The 16,122-nt window shown below is 44.7% G+C and overlaps 2 protein-coding genes across 7 annotated transcripts in view; one reads left to right on the top strand and one right to left on the bottom strand.

Annotated features, from left to right (window-relative positions):
* Positions 1–669: 669 nt before the first annotated feature.
* On the top strand, positions 670–11,696 carry klhl18 (kelch-like family member 18). 6 transcript variants are annotated; one of them, XM_073491259.1, is made up of 11 exons: positions 772–838; positions 3,105–3,365; positions 3,443–3,573; positions 3,703–3,843; positions 5,198–5,396; positions 5,495–5,655; positions 7,156–7,292; positions 7,486–7,708; positions 7,790–7,894; positions 8,811–8,922; positions 9,890–11,696. In XM_073491259.1, exons 3-11 carry the CDS (start codon positions 3,509–3,511, stop codon positions 10,274–10,276), a joined length of 1,530 nt encoding a protein of 509 aa, XP_073347360.1. In that variant the 5' UTR covers positions 772–838; positions 3,105–3,365; positions 3,443–3,508; the 3' UTR covers positions 10,277–11,696. The 6 variants fall into 6 exon arrangements, with proteins under 6 accessions (XP_073347362.1, XP_073347360.1, XP_073347358.1 ...); XM_073491257.1 differs by having other exon boundaries at positions 819–838; positions 3,087–3,365; XM_073491260.1 differs by lacking the exon at positions 772–838 and adding an exon at positions 1,553–2,010.
* A 1,393-nt stretch (positions 11,697–13,089) lies between these two features.
* bfsp2 (beaded filament structural protein 2, phakinin) overlaps positions 13,090–16,122 on the bottom strand; it is a 5,209-nt gene continuing 2,176 nt past the window's right edge. The window contains exons 4-7 of the mRNA XM_073492136.1: positions 15,762–15,923; positions 15,557–15,685; positions 15,229–15,470; positions 13,090–14,372 (exon numbers count right to left, since the gene is read on the bottom strand). Of these exons, the coding sequence (XP_073348237.1) occupies positions 14,279–14,372; positions 15,229–15,470; positions 15,557–15,685; positions 15,762–15,923 (627 nt within the window). The 3' untranslated portion in view covers positions 13,090–14,278. The remainder of the gene's footprint in view (positions 14,373–15,228; positions 15,471–15,556; positions 15,686–15,761; positions 15,924–16,122) is intronic.

Genomic DNA, 16,122 nt, shown 5'->3' with positions numbered 1-16,122 from the left:
CGTGATGTCACACACCAGGCACCAATCACAGTTTAAGATTTGAAGAAGAATCCAACTGTTTGCTTTGCGTCAGTCAGATGAGACCAGAGCAGGTGATCAGTGTCGAGCTGTGAGTTTGTTGCCACCTGCTGGTTATATTTAATATGACAGCTCACAGGAAGTACTCAGATCAGTAGATTCATCACTGCTGTGGTGAGATGTCATTTGACAGAGTGACTGAAGAGGCTTCTAGTGTGTGCCACCTGCAGGTGCAGGTGAAATTACAGGTGATATCCACCTGGAGACACTGAGCAGGACGTCAGTAAACTTTATGGAGTTACGTGAACACTGAGCTGCAAAGTGTCTGAATGAAAAACATAAAAACATGTTTGCTCTGTGATTACGGGCTAATTCATGTAGAATAACGACCTCGTGCACTTTAAGTTGATCTTTATGTTCAATCCTTTAAATCGTTACAAATACAAATTATTATTATATATCTAATGTTCAGATCAGACTTTAAGGGGAGACTCTGCTTCTGATCTTGTGGTTATAATTTTGTTCTTTGGCCAAAATGTGCCAGTTTTTTGCAGCCTCAGACCCTTATTGTGAAAGCCAGACACCAAAGCGGAAGTGACAGGCCGTGTCTTTTATTGTGAAGGCAGAGCCTCCTGTGTGTGTACGGCGGCTCGGAGGGTCACTCCGCGCCGCTCCGCCGCTCCTGCTGACGATGGGAGACGTTCTCTGCGAAGAGCTCGAGGATTTAGTTCACTTCTCAGTGCACGACCTGCCGACACGAGGCTATGTCGTCATGGAGGAGATCCGACGTCAGGGGAAACTCTGCGATGTCACGCTCAAGGTAAAGGTGACGACGCTCGAGGCTGGAGTTAGCCTGCTAGCCTGCTAACAGCCCGTCCGTAGGAAGCTAGCTGAGGCAGCCGAGCTAACAGTGTGGATGCTAACAACAGAAGCTAACGGCGGATTATTAAGAGAAGCTAACAGCCAGTTCAGACGAGCCCGTGACGTCACTGGCTGTTAGCATTGACAGGGTCATTAAAGCTAACACGGCTAACCTTTGACCTGCCGCACACCGGAAACACCTGAGAGCAGCGCAGCAGGTTGTTGATTGGCTGTCCTGTAGTCATGGTGATCACTGAGGCGACGGCTGCAGGTGTTTCCGGTGTTTTAAAGGACAGGTGTGTGTGTGTGTGTGTGTGTGTGTGTGTGTGTGTGTGTGTGTGTGTGTGTGTGTGAGTGAGTGAGTGAGTGAGTGAGTGAGTGAGTGTGTGTGTGTGTGTGTGTGTGTGTGTGTGTGTGTGTGAGTGTGAGTGAGTGAGTGAGTGAGTGAGTGAGTGAGTGAGTGAGTGTGTGTGTGTGTGTGTGTGTGTGTGAGTGAGTGTGTGAGTGTGTGAGTGAGTGAGTGAGTGAGTGTGTGAGTGTGTGTGTGTGTGTGTGCGTGAGTGAGTGAGTGAGTGAGTGAGTGAGCGTGAGTGAGTGAGTGAGCGTGTGTGAGTGAGTGAGTGAGTGAGTGTGTGTGTGTGTGTGAGTGAGTGAGTGAGTGAGTGTGTGTGTGTGTGTGAGTGAGTGAGTGAGTGAGTGTGTGAGTGTGTGACAGAGAGACGCAAACTCTTGTGATAAACTGAAGCTTGATGGTGATTGGCTGCTGGTTGAACACAGTGAGCCTCCATCACACCGCCATGTTTGTTGACATTGTGTGATGTCACAGCGTTCAGGAAGTTAACCTGTAATATATATATAATGTATGTTTGATTACTTTTAAACTAAACTTTGAAGAATATCAATATTCAGTGTGATTGATCCCACAGTGAACACGTGAGGACACTGAAGCCACAAACTGTTTTTGTCCTTTTAAAAGATGAAGGTGACGGTGTGTGTGTGTGTGTGTGTGTGTGTGTGTGTGTGTGTGTGTGTGTACTGTGAGGTAATGATCCTCCTGAGGAGGCGGGGCTATGATGTCACTGCAGCGTTCAGTGAGAGAGCTCACCTGGTGCAGGTGTATCAGTACTGCAGGTACACAGACTGGTAACACACATCTGATTTATATCTGAGAATCACCTGTGAAGGAAGGTCAATAAATGTAATTTACTCGAGTACTCTACTTAATTACTTATCTTGAGTGTTTCCATTTTCCCTTCCTTTATATTCCACTACATTTATTTGATAACTTTAGTTACTAGTTACTTTGCAGATTGAGATGGTTTAGTGTTGATTGGCTGTTATTACCAGTGAGGTGTAACCAATCAGATGGTGTTGCGGGCGGGACTTTGATGAGAGCACAGAGTGGAAATCAATAAATTAATATTTATCAATATATTGTATTGATATTTTTGACTACACTAATGTGACACAACATCACCGGGAGTCTGGTGTGATGCTCTACATATGTTTCTAAACAGTCTCTGTTAAATAGCAGTGATCTCGTCCTCCGATCACAGCGTCAACACACGATTCATATCAGTCCGATCAGTTATCAGCTGATAATGAAATTACAGCTGATAGCACAAAGCCAAAGTGTTTTTATTGACTTAACAAGCAGAGCATCTACTGCACACACTCAGATAGGAGGTGGTGGAAGGAAATCCACCAAGAAACACTGAGAAGGAGGAGAAGGAGCAGCTGTGGACACACTCAGACAACACGACTGTAACTTCAGCATGTTTCAGTGAGGAGAGGACCGTCTACGAGTTTTAACAGAACAAATGTGTTCCGAGCTGAGGAGTAATAAATCTAATAAATAGTAAGATGTTGTGAAATAGCAATATTTAATAACAAATATCCTCTTTGTGTCACATATACCTTCCTCTCAGTACATTTCTTTGAGATAATAAGATGTCATGTTGAGGCCAGAGTGAAATCTGTAGCCAAATTATTTTCATTAATTGATCAATATTTAATCAATTTAAGTCTGAACACAACTCGACATCTTGATCTCAGAATTCTGCTCAAGTATTTGTTCTCAAGTGTTCATAAGAATCAAACATCAATGTAAATGTGAAGGTGATTAATCATTTTAATCAATGTAAACGTCCTTACACACTCACAGGAAGTGATCGCTGAGTGATGTCAGATTTCTCTTACTGATACAGGATGTGTCTGATTGTTAGGAGACAGCAGGCGGTCCTTGAAGTTTGTTTCATGTGGAGTTAAAGGACACTTGGTTTCCAACAACACAGCAGCTGCTGTCATAATCATTCTTTATCATCCAGTCATCATGTGTGGGGGTTAGGTTTGGCCTTCACTGTCAGGCCTCATTAATGCACCTGTGATCAGTGACATCATGTCGAGCTACTGCAGCACGCTAATCCTCTGAGTGACCCACCGTTACACCTGCTGAATCAGCAGCTAATAAAGCCAGCACCGTACAGGTGAGCTGCCACTGTGCAGGTGAGTCCGGTCTGTAGAGGCCATGTACAGGTTTACAGGTTTCTTGTCCTCTCTGCAGGTTGGAGATCATAAGTTCAGCGCTCACCGGATCGTTCTGGCGGCCTCCATCCCGTATTTTCATGCCATGTTTACCAACGACATGGTGGAATGTAAACAGGATGAGATCCTGATGCAGGGCATGGACCCCAGGTAACCAAAGACCAGGACAGGTACCCACCTGCCAGTCTCACCAGTCTGACTCCAGTCTAACCAATCCAGTCTAACCAGTGTGACTCCAGTCTAACCAATCCAGTCTAATCAGTCCCTGTCTCCCTGCAGTGCTCTGGAGGCTCTGATAAACTTTGCGTACAGCGGCCATGTTGCCATCGACCAGCAGAACGTTCAGTCTCTTCTGATTGGCTCGAGCTTCCTGCAGCTGCAGAACGTGAAAGACGCCTGCTGCTCATTCCTGCAGGAGAGGTGAGTGAGACGCCACCGCTCTGATCTGAACTCACACAATTAGGCCTGTCACGATAACAAATTTTGCTGGACGATAAATTGTCCTAGAAATTATTGCGATAAACGATAATATTGTCGCTTTGAGACCATTTTTCAACTAATATAATGATAATGGCATAATAACGCAAGTACACCCTTTCAAAGATCAATAAACCTTTATTTCTAAAGAATATTTAACATTGGAATGTGAAAAAGACATTTTAAATATCCAAAATAAATAAAGATGGAGGCTGTGGCCAAAGCAATTGAGCCATGGCCAGCCAGGGTTCCTTACTGCAGCAACAATGTTAGCACCATTGTCTGTAGTGATGCGGAGGCGTGACGGTCCACGTGATGATGATGACGTATGTGTTTTTTTTCAAGGTGTTTCCCCGGTGTCCTCCTGTTAATCTAAACATGTACCAGCTGTCTGTTTATAATCATATGGATGCTGTTATAATGTGTTGTAATTGAGATCCTGACCCACCAAACATCCTGGAAAGTGACAAAGTTACGTTTTTCTATAATTTACATAATTACATAATCGCCATCAGTAAACTGGACGCTGTCTGACTGTTTCACTCGCGGGGTTCACTAAGTTCACTGAGTCTCGTCGGGAGGGCTGACCGTCACCATGACAACAGTAACTGACCGTCACCATGACAACAGTAACTGACCGTTGCGCGACAGACACTTGGTGAGTTAAAGTTTTTTGCCGGGGACAGACGCTGTTTTTCGGGCAGAAATGTGACGAAGAGTCGGTCGGACCGACAGGCTGACAGACACTTCTCCACGAATAACTGCGGTATTTTTTTCCTCACATAAGTTGCCAAAGACACGACCAGTTACTACGTTCCTGTTGTTTGGTCCTGTAACGTTGCTTTGTGGGACATTTATTTTTATTTTGTTGAGTGAAGGATCTGTAGAGTTATCAGACACCAACACCATCAGATCGACACGCCCTCGCTCCGCGCCGCCGGCTCGGTTCGCCTCTGATACCTCCGGAGGCGCAGCGAAATTTCACCCCTCACTGCATCTGAAACGTTCACACAAAGGCGGATGCGGAGAATTGGCGCAGTATCCCCGCATGCAAACGGCTGCGTGAATGGGGCTAGTGACTGACAAGAGGGTTCTAGTGAGAGACACGAGGAAAACAAACAAGCATGCAAATGGAAATTATCGAGGCCGGCAAAATTATCGAGCTCATTTTAATTTATCGTATGATTAATTGATTTATTGATTATCGTGACAGGCCTACACACAATCAATGGACCAATGAAATCAAATATTGAAATGTATTAATTAGTGACCTCTCTGTCCGTCTGCTGGTGTTCAGGTTACATCCGAAGAACTGTCTGGGTGTGCGTCAGTTTGCAGAGACCATGATGTGCACAACTCTGTACGACTCGGCCAACAGCTTCCTCCATCAGCACTTTGTGGAGGTTTCTGTGTCCGAGGAGTTCCTGGGTCTGAGGACAGAGGAGGTGCTGGAGCTGGTGGGCTGTGACGAACTCAACATTAAAGCAGAGGAGCAGGTGAGACAACTCACCTGAAACCACTAAAAGATTAACCTGTTGAATGTGTTGTACCTGTGCAGGTGTTACAGGTTGTTGAACGTGTTGTACCTGTGCAGGTCTTTGAGGCGGTGCTGGCCTGGGTTCATCATGACCAGGACCAGAGGGAGTCTCTGCTGCCGGAGTTGCTGTCAAAGATCAGACTTCCTCTGTGTCGACCTCAGTTTCTGTCAGACCGAGTCCAGCAGGACGAACTGGTACGCTGCTGCCATAAATGCAGGTAAAAAAAATATAAAAGAACTGACTCTCTGACTCTCTGACTCTGTCTCTCTGACTCTGACTCTGTCTCTCTGTCTCTCTGACTCTGTCTCTCTGACTCTGACACTCTGACTCTCTGACTCTGACACTCTGACACACTGACTCTGTCACTCTGACTCTCTGACTCTCTGACTCTGTCACTCTGTCTCTGACTCTGACTCTGTCACTCTGACTCTCTGACACTCTGACTCTCTGACTCTGTCTGTCTGACTCTTTCACTCTGTCTCTCTGTCTCTCTGACTCTCTGACTCTGTCACTCTGTCTCTTTGACTCTGACTCTCTGACTCTGTCTCTCTGACTCTGACTCTGTCTGTCTGACTCTGACTCTGACACTCTGACTCTCTGACTCTTTGACTCTGACTCTCTGACTCTGTCTCTCTGACTCTGACTCTGTCTGTCTGACTCTGACTCTCTGACACTCTGACTCTGTCACTCTGACTCTGACTCTGACACTCTGACTCTGTCACTCTGACTCTGACTCTCTGACTCTTTGACTCTGTCTCTCTGACTCTTTGACTCTGTCTCTCTGACTCTTTGACTCTGTCTCTCTGTCTCTCTGACTCTGACACTCTGACTCTCTGACTCTGACACTCTGACACACTGACTCTGTCACTCTGACTCTCTGACTCTGTCTGTCTGACTCTTTCACTCTGTCTCTCTGTCTCTCTGACTCTGACACTCTGACTCTTTGACTCTGACTCTCTGACTCTGTCTCTCTGATTCTGTCTCTCTGACTCTGTCTCTCTGACTCTGTCTCTCTGATTCTGTCTCTCTGACTCTGACACTCTGACTCTGTCTCTCTGATTCTGTCTCTCTGACTCTGACACTCTGTCTCTCTGACTCTTTGACTCTGACTCTCTGACTCTGTCTCTCTGACTCTGTCTCTCTCTCTCTGACTCTGACTCTGTCACTCTGACTCTGACTCTGTCACTCTGACTCTCTGACTCTGACACTCTGACCCTGACTCTCTGACTCTGTCTCTCTGACTCTGACTCTGACTCTGTCTCTCTGACTCTGACACTCTGTCTCTCTGACTCTGACACTCTGACTCTGACTCTCAGACTCTGTCTCTCTGACTCTGACACTGACACACTGTCTCTCTGACTCTGCCTCTGACACTCTGTCTCTCTGACTCTGACACTCTGTCTCTCTGACTCTGACTTTGTCTCTCTGACTCTGACACTCTGTCTCTCTGACTCTGACACTCTGACCCTGACTCTCTGACTCTGTCTCTCTGACTCTGACTCTGACTCTGTCTCTCTGACTCTGACACTCTGTCTCTCTGACTCTGACTCTGACACTCTGTCTCTCTGACTCTGACACTGACACACTGTCTCTCTGACTCTGCCTCTGACACTCTGTCTCTCTGACTCTGACACTCTGACTCTCTGACTCTGACACTCTGACTCTGACTCTCTGACTCTGTCTCTCTGACTCTGCTGTGTTTCCTGTTTCCTGTCAGGGATCTGGTGGATGAAGCCAAAGATTTCCACCTGATGCCGGAGCGTCGTCCTCACCTGCCATCCTTTAAGACGAGACAGAGGTGCTGCACGTCCATCACAGGACTCATCTACGCTGTGGGAGGACTCAACAGCTCAGGTACGCTGCTCACCTGTCAGTTCAAATACCTGTCTGTCAGAACACACTTTTATTGTGAAACCCTCATTTAGTCTTATTTTGAAAGTCTTACATTTGTGGTGGTAGAGTGACTCTTTGTTTAAAAACTGTGCTGACTGTTAATTTGTAGAAGTTTGATGATGTGATGTCGCTGCTTGATATTTAATTTTTTCAGGTGACTCCTTAAACGTAGTCGAAGTGTTTGATCCAATCGGGAACTTCTGGGAGCGCTGTCAGCCAATGAGGACGGCTCGCAGCAGAGTGGGCGTGGCCGTAATTAACGGACTACTATACGCCATTGGTGGATATGATGGCCAATCGCGGCTCAGCACCGTAGAGGTTTACAACCCAGAGACAGACAGCTGGACACGTGTGTCAAGCATGAACAGCCAGCGCAGGTTAATAGACTGATCAATACACTGATCAATACACTGACCCTGGGACAGTGGAGCAGTATTAACAAGTGTTGTCGTCCTCAGTGCCATGGGAACAGTTGTGATTGATGGACACATCTACGTGTGCGGCGGCTACGACGGAAAATCATCTCTGAACTCAGTAGAGTGTTATTCTCCAGAGACCGACAGGTGAGTCCCACCTGCTGCAGGCATAGACATATATACATAGATGCCTCACTGAGCGGGTTGGCCCATTGCTACGATACGTCAGCGCGCCCGCCATATTGGATGTGGCAGATCTGCCCCGTGAACTAATACAAGTCAATCTACAAAGTGCTGTAAGTTACTGCCTCTCATTTACCCATTCACACACGTACGAATATATTCAGGAAACAGACAGGAACCAGAAACAACGTCTGTACCGTCCTCTGATGATTATAAACGTTAACTACTCCTCATATGTTCAGTAAACAGGTGGGCACCAAACCACCGGATGTATTTTCCTAATGTTTTTATGAGTGTTTACAGCTGCCAATGTCTGTAACGCTGTTACTGTGATGATACATGACAGTTAAATATTGAATCTGTGTCTATAATAACCAGATCCTAACATGTAAATGTGACGTCTGTGGGAATAAAAAGCACTGACGTTTACATATAACTGATTTTGATGAATCGTTTTTATATCCAGTGATTTTAACTAATAACAATCATTGGGACAAAAAAATGAACAAAGTCTGCAAATCAAAATAAGACACTGCAATTGGCTGGCTGGCTTTGAAGAACATATATACATACTTATATCTATACAGCTGTGTGTACAAGGAAGCACAGTGAAGAACATATGTTTATATGTCTATGGCTGTAAACACTCATAAAAACATTAGGAAAATACATACGTGGGTTTGGTGCCACCTGTTTACTGAACATATGAGGAGGAGTTAACGTTTATAATCATCAGAGAACGTTACAGACGTTGTTTCTGGTTCCTGTCTGTTTCCCAGATATATTCGTACGTGTGTGAATGGGTAAATGAGAGGCATTAACTTACAGCACTTTGTAGAAGGGCGCTTGTGTGTGAAATGGTTATTACTTCCTGCTGCAGGTGGACGGTGGTGACAGAGATGAGTGCGAGTCGCAGTGCCGCCGGTGTGACCGTGTTTGACGGACGCATCTTTGTCTCTGGCGGCCATGACGGTTTACAGATCTTCAACACGGTCAGTTTGACTGTCGAGCTCTCAGGTTGAATGTAACAACAAGCAGAGGTTCTACAGTATACTCTGTGTATACTCTATGTATACTCTGTGTATACTCTATGTATACTCTGTATATACTCTGTGTATACTCTGTGTATACTCTATGTATACTCTGTATATACTCTGTGTATACTCTGTGTATACTCTGTATATACTCTATGTATACTCTGTATATACTCTGTGTATACTCTGTATATACTCTGTATACTCTGTATATACTCTGTGTATACTCTGTATATACTCGGTGTATACTCTGTATATACTCTGTGTATACTCTGCGTATACTCTATATACTCTGTATATACTCTGTGTATACTGTATATACTCTGTATATACTCTGTATATACTCTGTATACTCTGTGTATACTCTGCGTATACTCTGTGTATACTCTGCATACTCTGCGTATACTCTGTGTATACTGCGTATACTCTGTGTATACTCTGCATATACGCTGTGTATACTCTATATACTCTGTGTATACTCTGTATATAATCTGTGTATACTCTGTATATACTCTGTATACGCTGTGTATACTCTATATACTCTGTGTATACTCTGTATATACTCTATGTATACTCTGTATATACTCTGTGTATACTCTGCGTATACTCTGTGTATACTCTGTATACTCTGCGTATACTCTGCGTATACTCTGTGTATACTCTGTATACTCTGCGTATACTCTGCGTATACTCTATATACTCTGTGTATACTCTATATACTCTGCGTATACTCTTTGTATATGTAAATTAATTCATTAATAATAAGAATATGTTTAAATAAATAGAATTTAATAAACTGTCAGATATTCTGATTCAAGTCTTCTGGGTTTAGTCTCTAATGTCAGAACACTGATGGAAATCAAACGTGTTTCAGGACGACACGTGTGAATGTAAATAATGTGTTGTACCTCCTCCCGTCCTGCAGGTGGAGTACTACAACCACCACACTAACCGCTGGCACCCTGCAGCGGCCATGATGAACAAGCGTTGTCGTCACGGAGCGGCAGCTCTGGGCAGTCACATGTACGTGGCGGGGGGGTACGACGGCTCGGGCTTCCTGAGTGGGGCCGAGGTGTTCAGCTCAGCATCGGGTCAGTGGAGCCTCCTGGTGGCCATGAACACGCGGCGGAGCAGAGTGTCGTTGGTCGCTACGTCAGGACGCCTGTATGCCGTGGGCGGCTACGACGGCCAGTCCAACCTCAGCTCGGTGGAGATGTACAACCCTGACACCAACCGCTGGACCTTCAGGGCCCCCATGGCCTGCCACGAGGGGGGGGTCGGGGTGGGCTGTATCCCGCTGCAGCCCGCCTAAACCCCCCAATCAGAGGCTGCGGATTGACACGTTACTTACAGCTGCAGGCGGGGAGGCGGCGCCCTCCGCTGGCGTTCACTGAGCTTCATCAGTATGACGGCCGGCTCAGACCTGCACACTCATGCCAGGGCTGTGAGATTGTGGGTAAAAACTGTAGGGCTAGCCTGTGCAGGCTAGCTGCTAGCATCGTGGACTGATTAATGTTAAATGTTGATTTTATATGTGATTCAAACGACCAACAGGAAGTCATTTCCTTTCCAAAACGAACAAACAAACAAAGCTGCTGATTAGAGACATTAGAGACATGACTCACTGGACTGATTTATTGATCGGCTGTAATCAGAGAGTGTGATTGACAGACAGGAAGTAAAGAAAGATGTCTGTGTGTTTGAGACTGAGAGAACATTTAAAGAGCTGCGGTCCACACAGAGAGACGACTGTCAGCGCCGCCTGCAGGCCGCTGATGGGTCTGTTCAGTGTCACTGAGCTGTTGCTCTCACTTCATTTTATCAGCTCACTGTCAAAATGTTGTTGCTAACCTGATGCTAACGTGCAAACACCAACATATAGGCCTGATTGTGAACCAATGAGATGACAGAAACAATTAAATCCATTAGGAGAACAAAAGAGCCTGTAAGAGCTCATCAATGTGCTGTGTGATGTCATACAGGTAGGTCCTGCTGCTCTCTGACACACCTGCTTTAACCTGCACCTGTTTACATTCAGCGTGTGCTGAACGAGCTGCCAGGTGCTCCTGTTTGCACTGTACCCATGGATGTAATAGATTACTTTGATACTGAGGAAAACTTAAAACATGAAGATTCTCAGGGGAGTTCTGCAGAGTCTTTTTCTCTGATTTCCAAGAGGCTCTTCACACCAGTTGTTACCCTCCATCCTGAGTAATAAACATGTCCATCACTGGGACAAACAGACACAAGAAAGAAAGAAGTTCATGTAGAACATTTGCTGAATTTACAAGACGGCCCAAATCATGAAGAATTATTCAGAGACAGTGTTTCACAAAGTTTATAAAGTTTCCTCTAACTCAACAAATCTTAAAATCAGGTGATTTGTTAATGGAGTCTGGTGATAATGTGGTTACTAGTTCAATGGTTGGATTGTTGTGGCTTCTTCTTCTCCTTCTTCTTCTTCTTCTCCTTCTCCTCCACTCAGGAAGTGGAAGTCACACTGAAACAGATCTGTTCACAGTCAGACTCACTCTGCAGCGCCCCCCTGAGTAGACAGATGAGCAGTTAGTGGAGGTGTGTGTGATGTTTCTGTCTGGACAGTAGTGAAGAGAAACATGTACAGTTTGTCCTGATGGGGGCGCTACAGGACAGTTCAAATGTAAAGGGTTCATCCTGTGAGGAGCAGCTGTTGTGTTCAGTGTGAAACAATAAAGACTGATGATTAATTATGATTAATTATGTCAAAATGTCTGAATAATGATCAGATATAAAACAGCTCGAGGTCCAGATGAGTTTAATAATCAAACATCAGTCGGTGCTTAAAACAGAAGTGAGACGTTTACAATGGATCAAACCATAATAACAACAACATTATAACAACAACATAACATAACAACATAATAACATTATAACAACAAAATAATAACATAACAACAACACAACAACAACATAATATCAACAACATAATAGTGATAGTTTATATGATGATGATAGTTTATATAATAATGATGATAGTTTATATGATAACAACAATAACATGATAACAACATAATATCAACACAACATTTATAATGATGATAGTTTATATGACGATAATAGTTTATATGATGACGATAGTTTATATGATGATAGTTTATATGATAGTGATAGTTTATATAACGATGATGATGGTTTATATGATGATGATGATGGTTTATATGATGATGTTGGTTTATATGATAGTGATAGTTTATATGATGATGATGATGATGATAGTTTATGATGATGATGATGGTTTATATGATGATGATGATAGATTACTGATTACAACCAACTGAACACACCTCTTCTCATCCTGCCTTAAAGCCCCTCTGTCTTTCTCCAGTGTTTGGTTTGTCCGTTCTGGGCTCCTGTAGAAACATGGCTGACCTCTCTGTCCTTGTAAAGACTCCACCAAGGTTCAGCTCATTATTAATATCACATTTAAACCCGACGCACTGCACCTTTGAATAAAAGCTGTGACGCTGCGGCCTCCGTCCGTCCACTCAGCTTCATCATCTTTATTTTTCTTCATTATTTCCATGATTGATTTGTTTTCCTGAAGTTTGTGGATCATTAGAAATGCTGCTGTTTCCTTACTCAACCATCTCACCTTTATTAATAATAATGATAATAATGATCTACCTGATGTGTGAACAACGAATGTTATTAATTACTGATTAATTCAACTATAGCAGAGGAATGATAACTAATAAAGTGATACAGCAGAAATCAGCCTCATCAAAGACTGCAGTATATTTTTATTTCCAAATGTTAAATGTTTTCATTTGAACAGATTAAAAGTTCAGTTCAGTTCAGTTCAGTGAACTGAACGGATTAAAAGTTTGTTTATTAAATTTAGTTTAAATTGTTAATGAGACTTGTTTATGTTTAGTTTTGATTTTGCGACTCGACAGTTTGTGATTCAATGTTTTTAGTCTCTTCTGATGAGCTCGTGTCTCAGTCGTCCTGCAGAGATCGCCCAGTGAGCAGATCACAGCTGTGTCTTCAGTCCTCCAGCTCGTCTGCAGATGTTTGACGTCAGGACGAGACTGGACGTCAGGAACATTTTTGCAGCTTTAACAGGGAACAGTAAAGAGTATGACACTTTGAAAACTTGTTTATTTTCTTATTAAATCAGCAGAAGTTAAAGCAATCAAAAATAATCACAGCTGCAATGATCACCTTCAAAACTAAATGTATGTGATGTTCACTGAGCACTGAGCATCACTTCCTGTCCTCCAGTGTTTCAGTGCTGAAGGAGACGAGAGAGGAAGCAGTGAAGCACCTTTCCTCAGCACCTTTCCTCAGCGCTCGCCATGGCCGACTCAGATGCTGAAGAAGAACAGACGATGAACTGTCACAGGTGTTTTTGATTAATTCACTTTGACGGCTGGCTTATTTAAAACACTATGAGGTCAAAGGTCAGCTGCTCTGTTTAACAACTCCGTATCCCACAATCCTTTGTGAGCTGATCTAATGGTGCATTCAGGTGTCAACTCATGAAGTCTGGTCATGTGACCTCCTCATATCTCTAGCTGTGTCTCACATGTCCAGACTCGGACGCTGCGTTCACGTCAGGTCGTACGTTTCAGACCTGTAAACCGCCGGCTGTCTGCCTCTCGTCTGTGGAGTTACTGCGTCTTCTTCATGTGTTACAGCAGACGGCGTGAAGGTGCATCGCCTCCACCCACTGTGAAAAAGTGAGACTAGAAAGAAACAGAAGTGATGGAGGAGGACTGTGAAGTGTGTTATCCACATGATGTCGGCCTGTTCCTGTGTAAACTGACTCCACGCTGCAGACATGACCGTCAGCTCAGTCAAATGTTTGGGATGTTTCAGGATCTGAGGATTTTGTGGAGTTGAAGCTTTGTCCCGCAATGATGATGTGATGACGCTGCAGGTGTGTGTGGCCCTCACCTGGATTCATGTTCCTGTGTGTTTCTGTCCACCTCAGGAGGAAAACCGACGAGCCTATCAGAGCTCTCCGATCATTTCACACAAATCATTTTGTCCACATGAACTAAACCTCAGACTTCAGCAGCCATAACCATGTGAGTCCAATCAGAACCAACAACCCTCCACAGTCTGGACCTGGGCACAGGTTCACCTGAGGAGTAAATCTGAATCTTGACATCTAATCCAGAACCAGAACCAGTCTGGACCTGAGGACCAGTTCAAGACTTCTGATGTCTCCAACACATTCAGACTCAGATCACGTCAGCAGGTAGAAAACTCATCAGAACAAACACAAACATCCAGAACGTCTCTGCTGGACTTCAGTCTGCGGTCACAGTCACTGTCCTGGAGGTCCTGGAGTGTCGGTCCTTGAGTCTGGAGCAGCAGCAGCATTGGCAGCTCCCTCAGGCTCTGAATGCAAACCTGAACACCTGGACAGGTGAGTTTAATAATGAATTAATGTCACAGTGATTAAAAATGTTAAATTTCACAGTTCAGGATGTTTGATGACACTTTGATAGCAGCTGATCGATCAGCTGATCAGTTTAATAATCTTGATCTCAGTTGATCCTAATCCTGATTCAATCTTTATCATATCTCATATATCAACATGAAATCTCTTCATGTTCATATCTCAGCTCATTATTTTGATTCAGTTTCTCATGATTGCGACACAGAATCTTGTTATATTCTCATCATGTGGAGTCAGAACGTCGTCGTAACATCGTGATGTCGTGTTTATTCATCCTGGTTTAGGGTCTCGGGACCATTTATTATCTTAAAGGTGCAATATGATAATGAAAACTGATGGGGTCAGTATATCAGCAGAGGAGAAGAAGAAGAAGAGGCGGGCCATCTTTCTTCTACAGATGGATGGATGGACAGACTTTATTAATCCCTTTTTCCAAGAAATTCAGCGAACTGCTGCTGTTAGCAACTTAGCTCGATTAGCTGTGCAGCTAGCAGTACAGACTGAGAGCTAAGAGCATCGGAGGAACGTTGGTGCTGCCACCGGAGCTTTGGACCAGGATCATCCGCGACCAGCTGGTGAGCATGCAAACTTCGGGAGAGACATGGCAACACTTACATTTCTTCACATTCTGTTGATCAGTTCAGAAAATATTTGATTGTAAATATTTGTATATAATATTTGTAAACTAAAATTCTGACATTGCTCCTTTAAAATCTCATAATCCTGATTTATTGTGATTTATTTATTATCTCCTCCACCTTTATGAAGTATTTTATAGATTGTCTCTAGATTTGAAGTCGTCGTCGGTGACTCACAGCGTCTCGGCGGGCTGGAAGCGGCTCTCCTCTCCGTCCAGGATGCCGTGGTACATGCCGATCTCCTGCTCCAGACGCTGCTTGTTGCTCATCAGCGTGTCGTAGTCGCGGCGCTGCTGTTCGATCTCGCCGCGTACGTCGGCCAGCTCCGCCTCTAGCTTGGACACCACCGAGCCCAGGTTCTGCAGCTCCATGTCGTGCCAGTGCCGGGCGTCCCCCAGGGAGTTCTCCAGACCTCGTTTCTGCAGGACGACAACAGAGCCACCGTGACGTGTTTCTCAGCTCAGTTATTGATCGATCAGGTTATTGATGAGTGTGCGTGTCTCACCAGCGCTCTGATGGACTCGGTCTCAGCCTGCAGACTCTGGATCTTACAGCCCGTGTCGTTACACTCGGCCTTCAGTGCCTCCACCTGCTGCTCCTCGGGACTCAGCCTGCTGCTCGCGCACTGTGCCTCCTGCAGCAACACACACATATTCCATCAAACACAGTCCCAACATGTGAGGACACCTGCGCAGATGAGACGTCCTCACCTTACACTCCAGGTAGCTATCGGTCTCGGCTCGGTTCCTCTCCGTCACCTTCTCCCAGTGGCTCCTGATGTAGGCCAGGATCTGGTCCAGACTGGTTTCTATGGGAGCGTCGGGTTCATCCACCTCCCGTCCAGCCATCTGATTGTAGAGGACTCGCACATCCTGTCAGGACAGGCCGGCAGGAAGTAGACCGGGCGTAGTCAGGCCACATGAACTCAGGTTATTAAAGGGACATTTCACAGATTTTACACATGAAGTTTTGTGGATATAAAAGAAAAATATTCATTCAGAATCAAATGTTTGTTGTTTGAGGAGCTCTCACTCTGTCGCTGAAGAGCGATGAAGACATGAACGTAATTCT

The sequence above is a fragment of the Pagrus major genome, chromosome 21, assembly GCF_040436345.1.
Source record: "Pagrus major chromosome 21, Pma_NU_1.0".
NCBI lineage: Eukaryota > Metazoa > Chordata > Actinopteri > Spariformes > Sparidae > Pagrus > Pagrus major.
Note: the sequence above shows the minus strand (reverse complement) of the source record. Positions and strands in the feature narration are given on the sequence as shown.

Bases quoted from the DNA above. Each gene is read 5' to 3' on its own strand.
- klhl18 (XM_073491261.1), top strand. From the start codon at position 710: ATGGGAGACGTTCTCTGCGAAGAGCTCGAGGATTTAGTTCACTTCTCA. The intron at 5,656-7,155 runs GTAAAAAAAATA...GTTTCCTGTCAG, and splicing joins CGCTGCTGCCATAAATGCAG to GGATCTGGTGGATGAAGCCA. The intron at 7,709-7,789 runs GTTAATAGACTG...TGTCGTCCTCAG, and splicing joins AGCATGAACAGCCAGCGCAG to TGCCATGGGAACAGTTGTGA.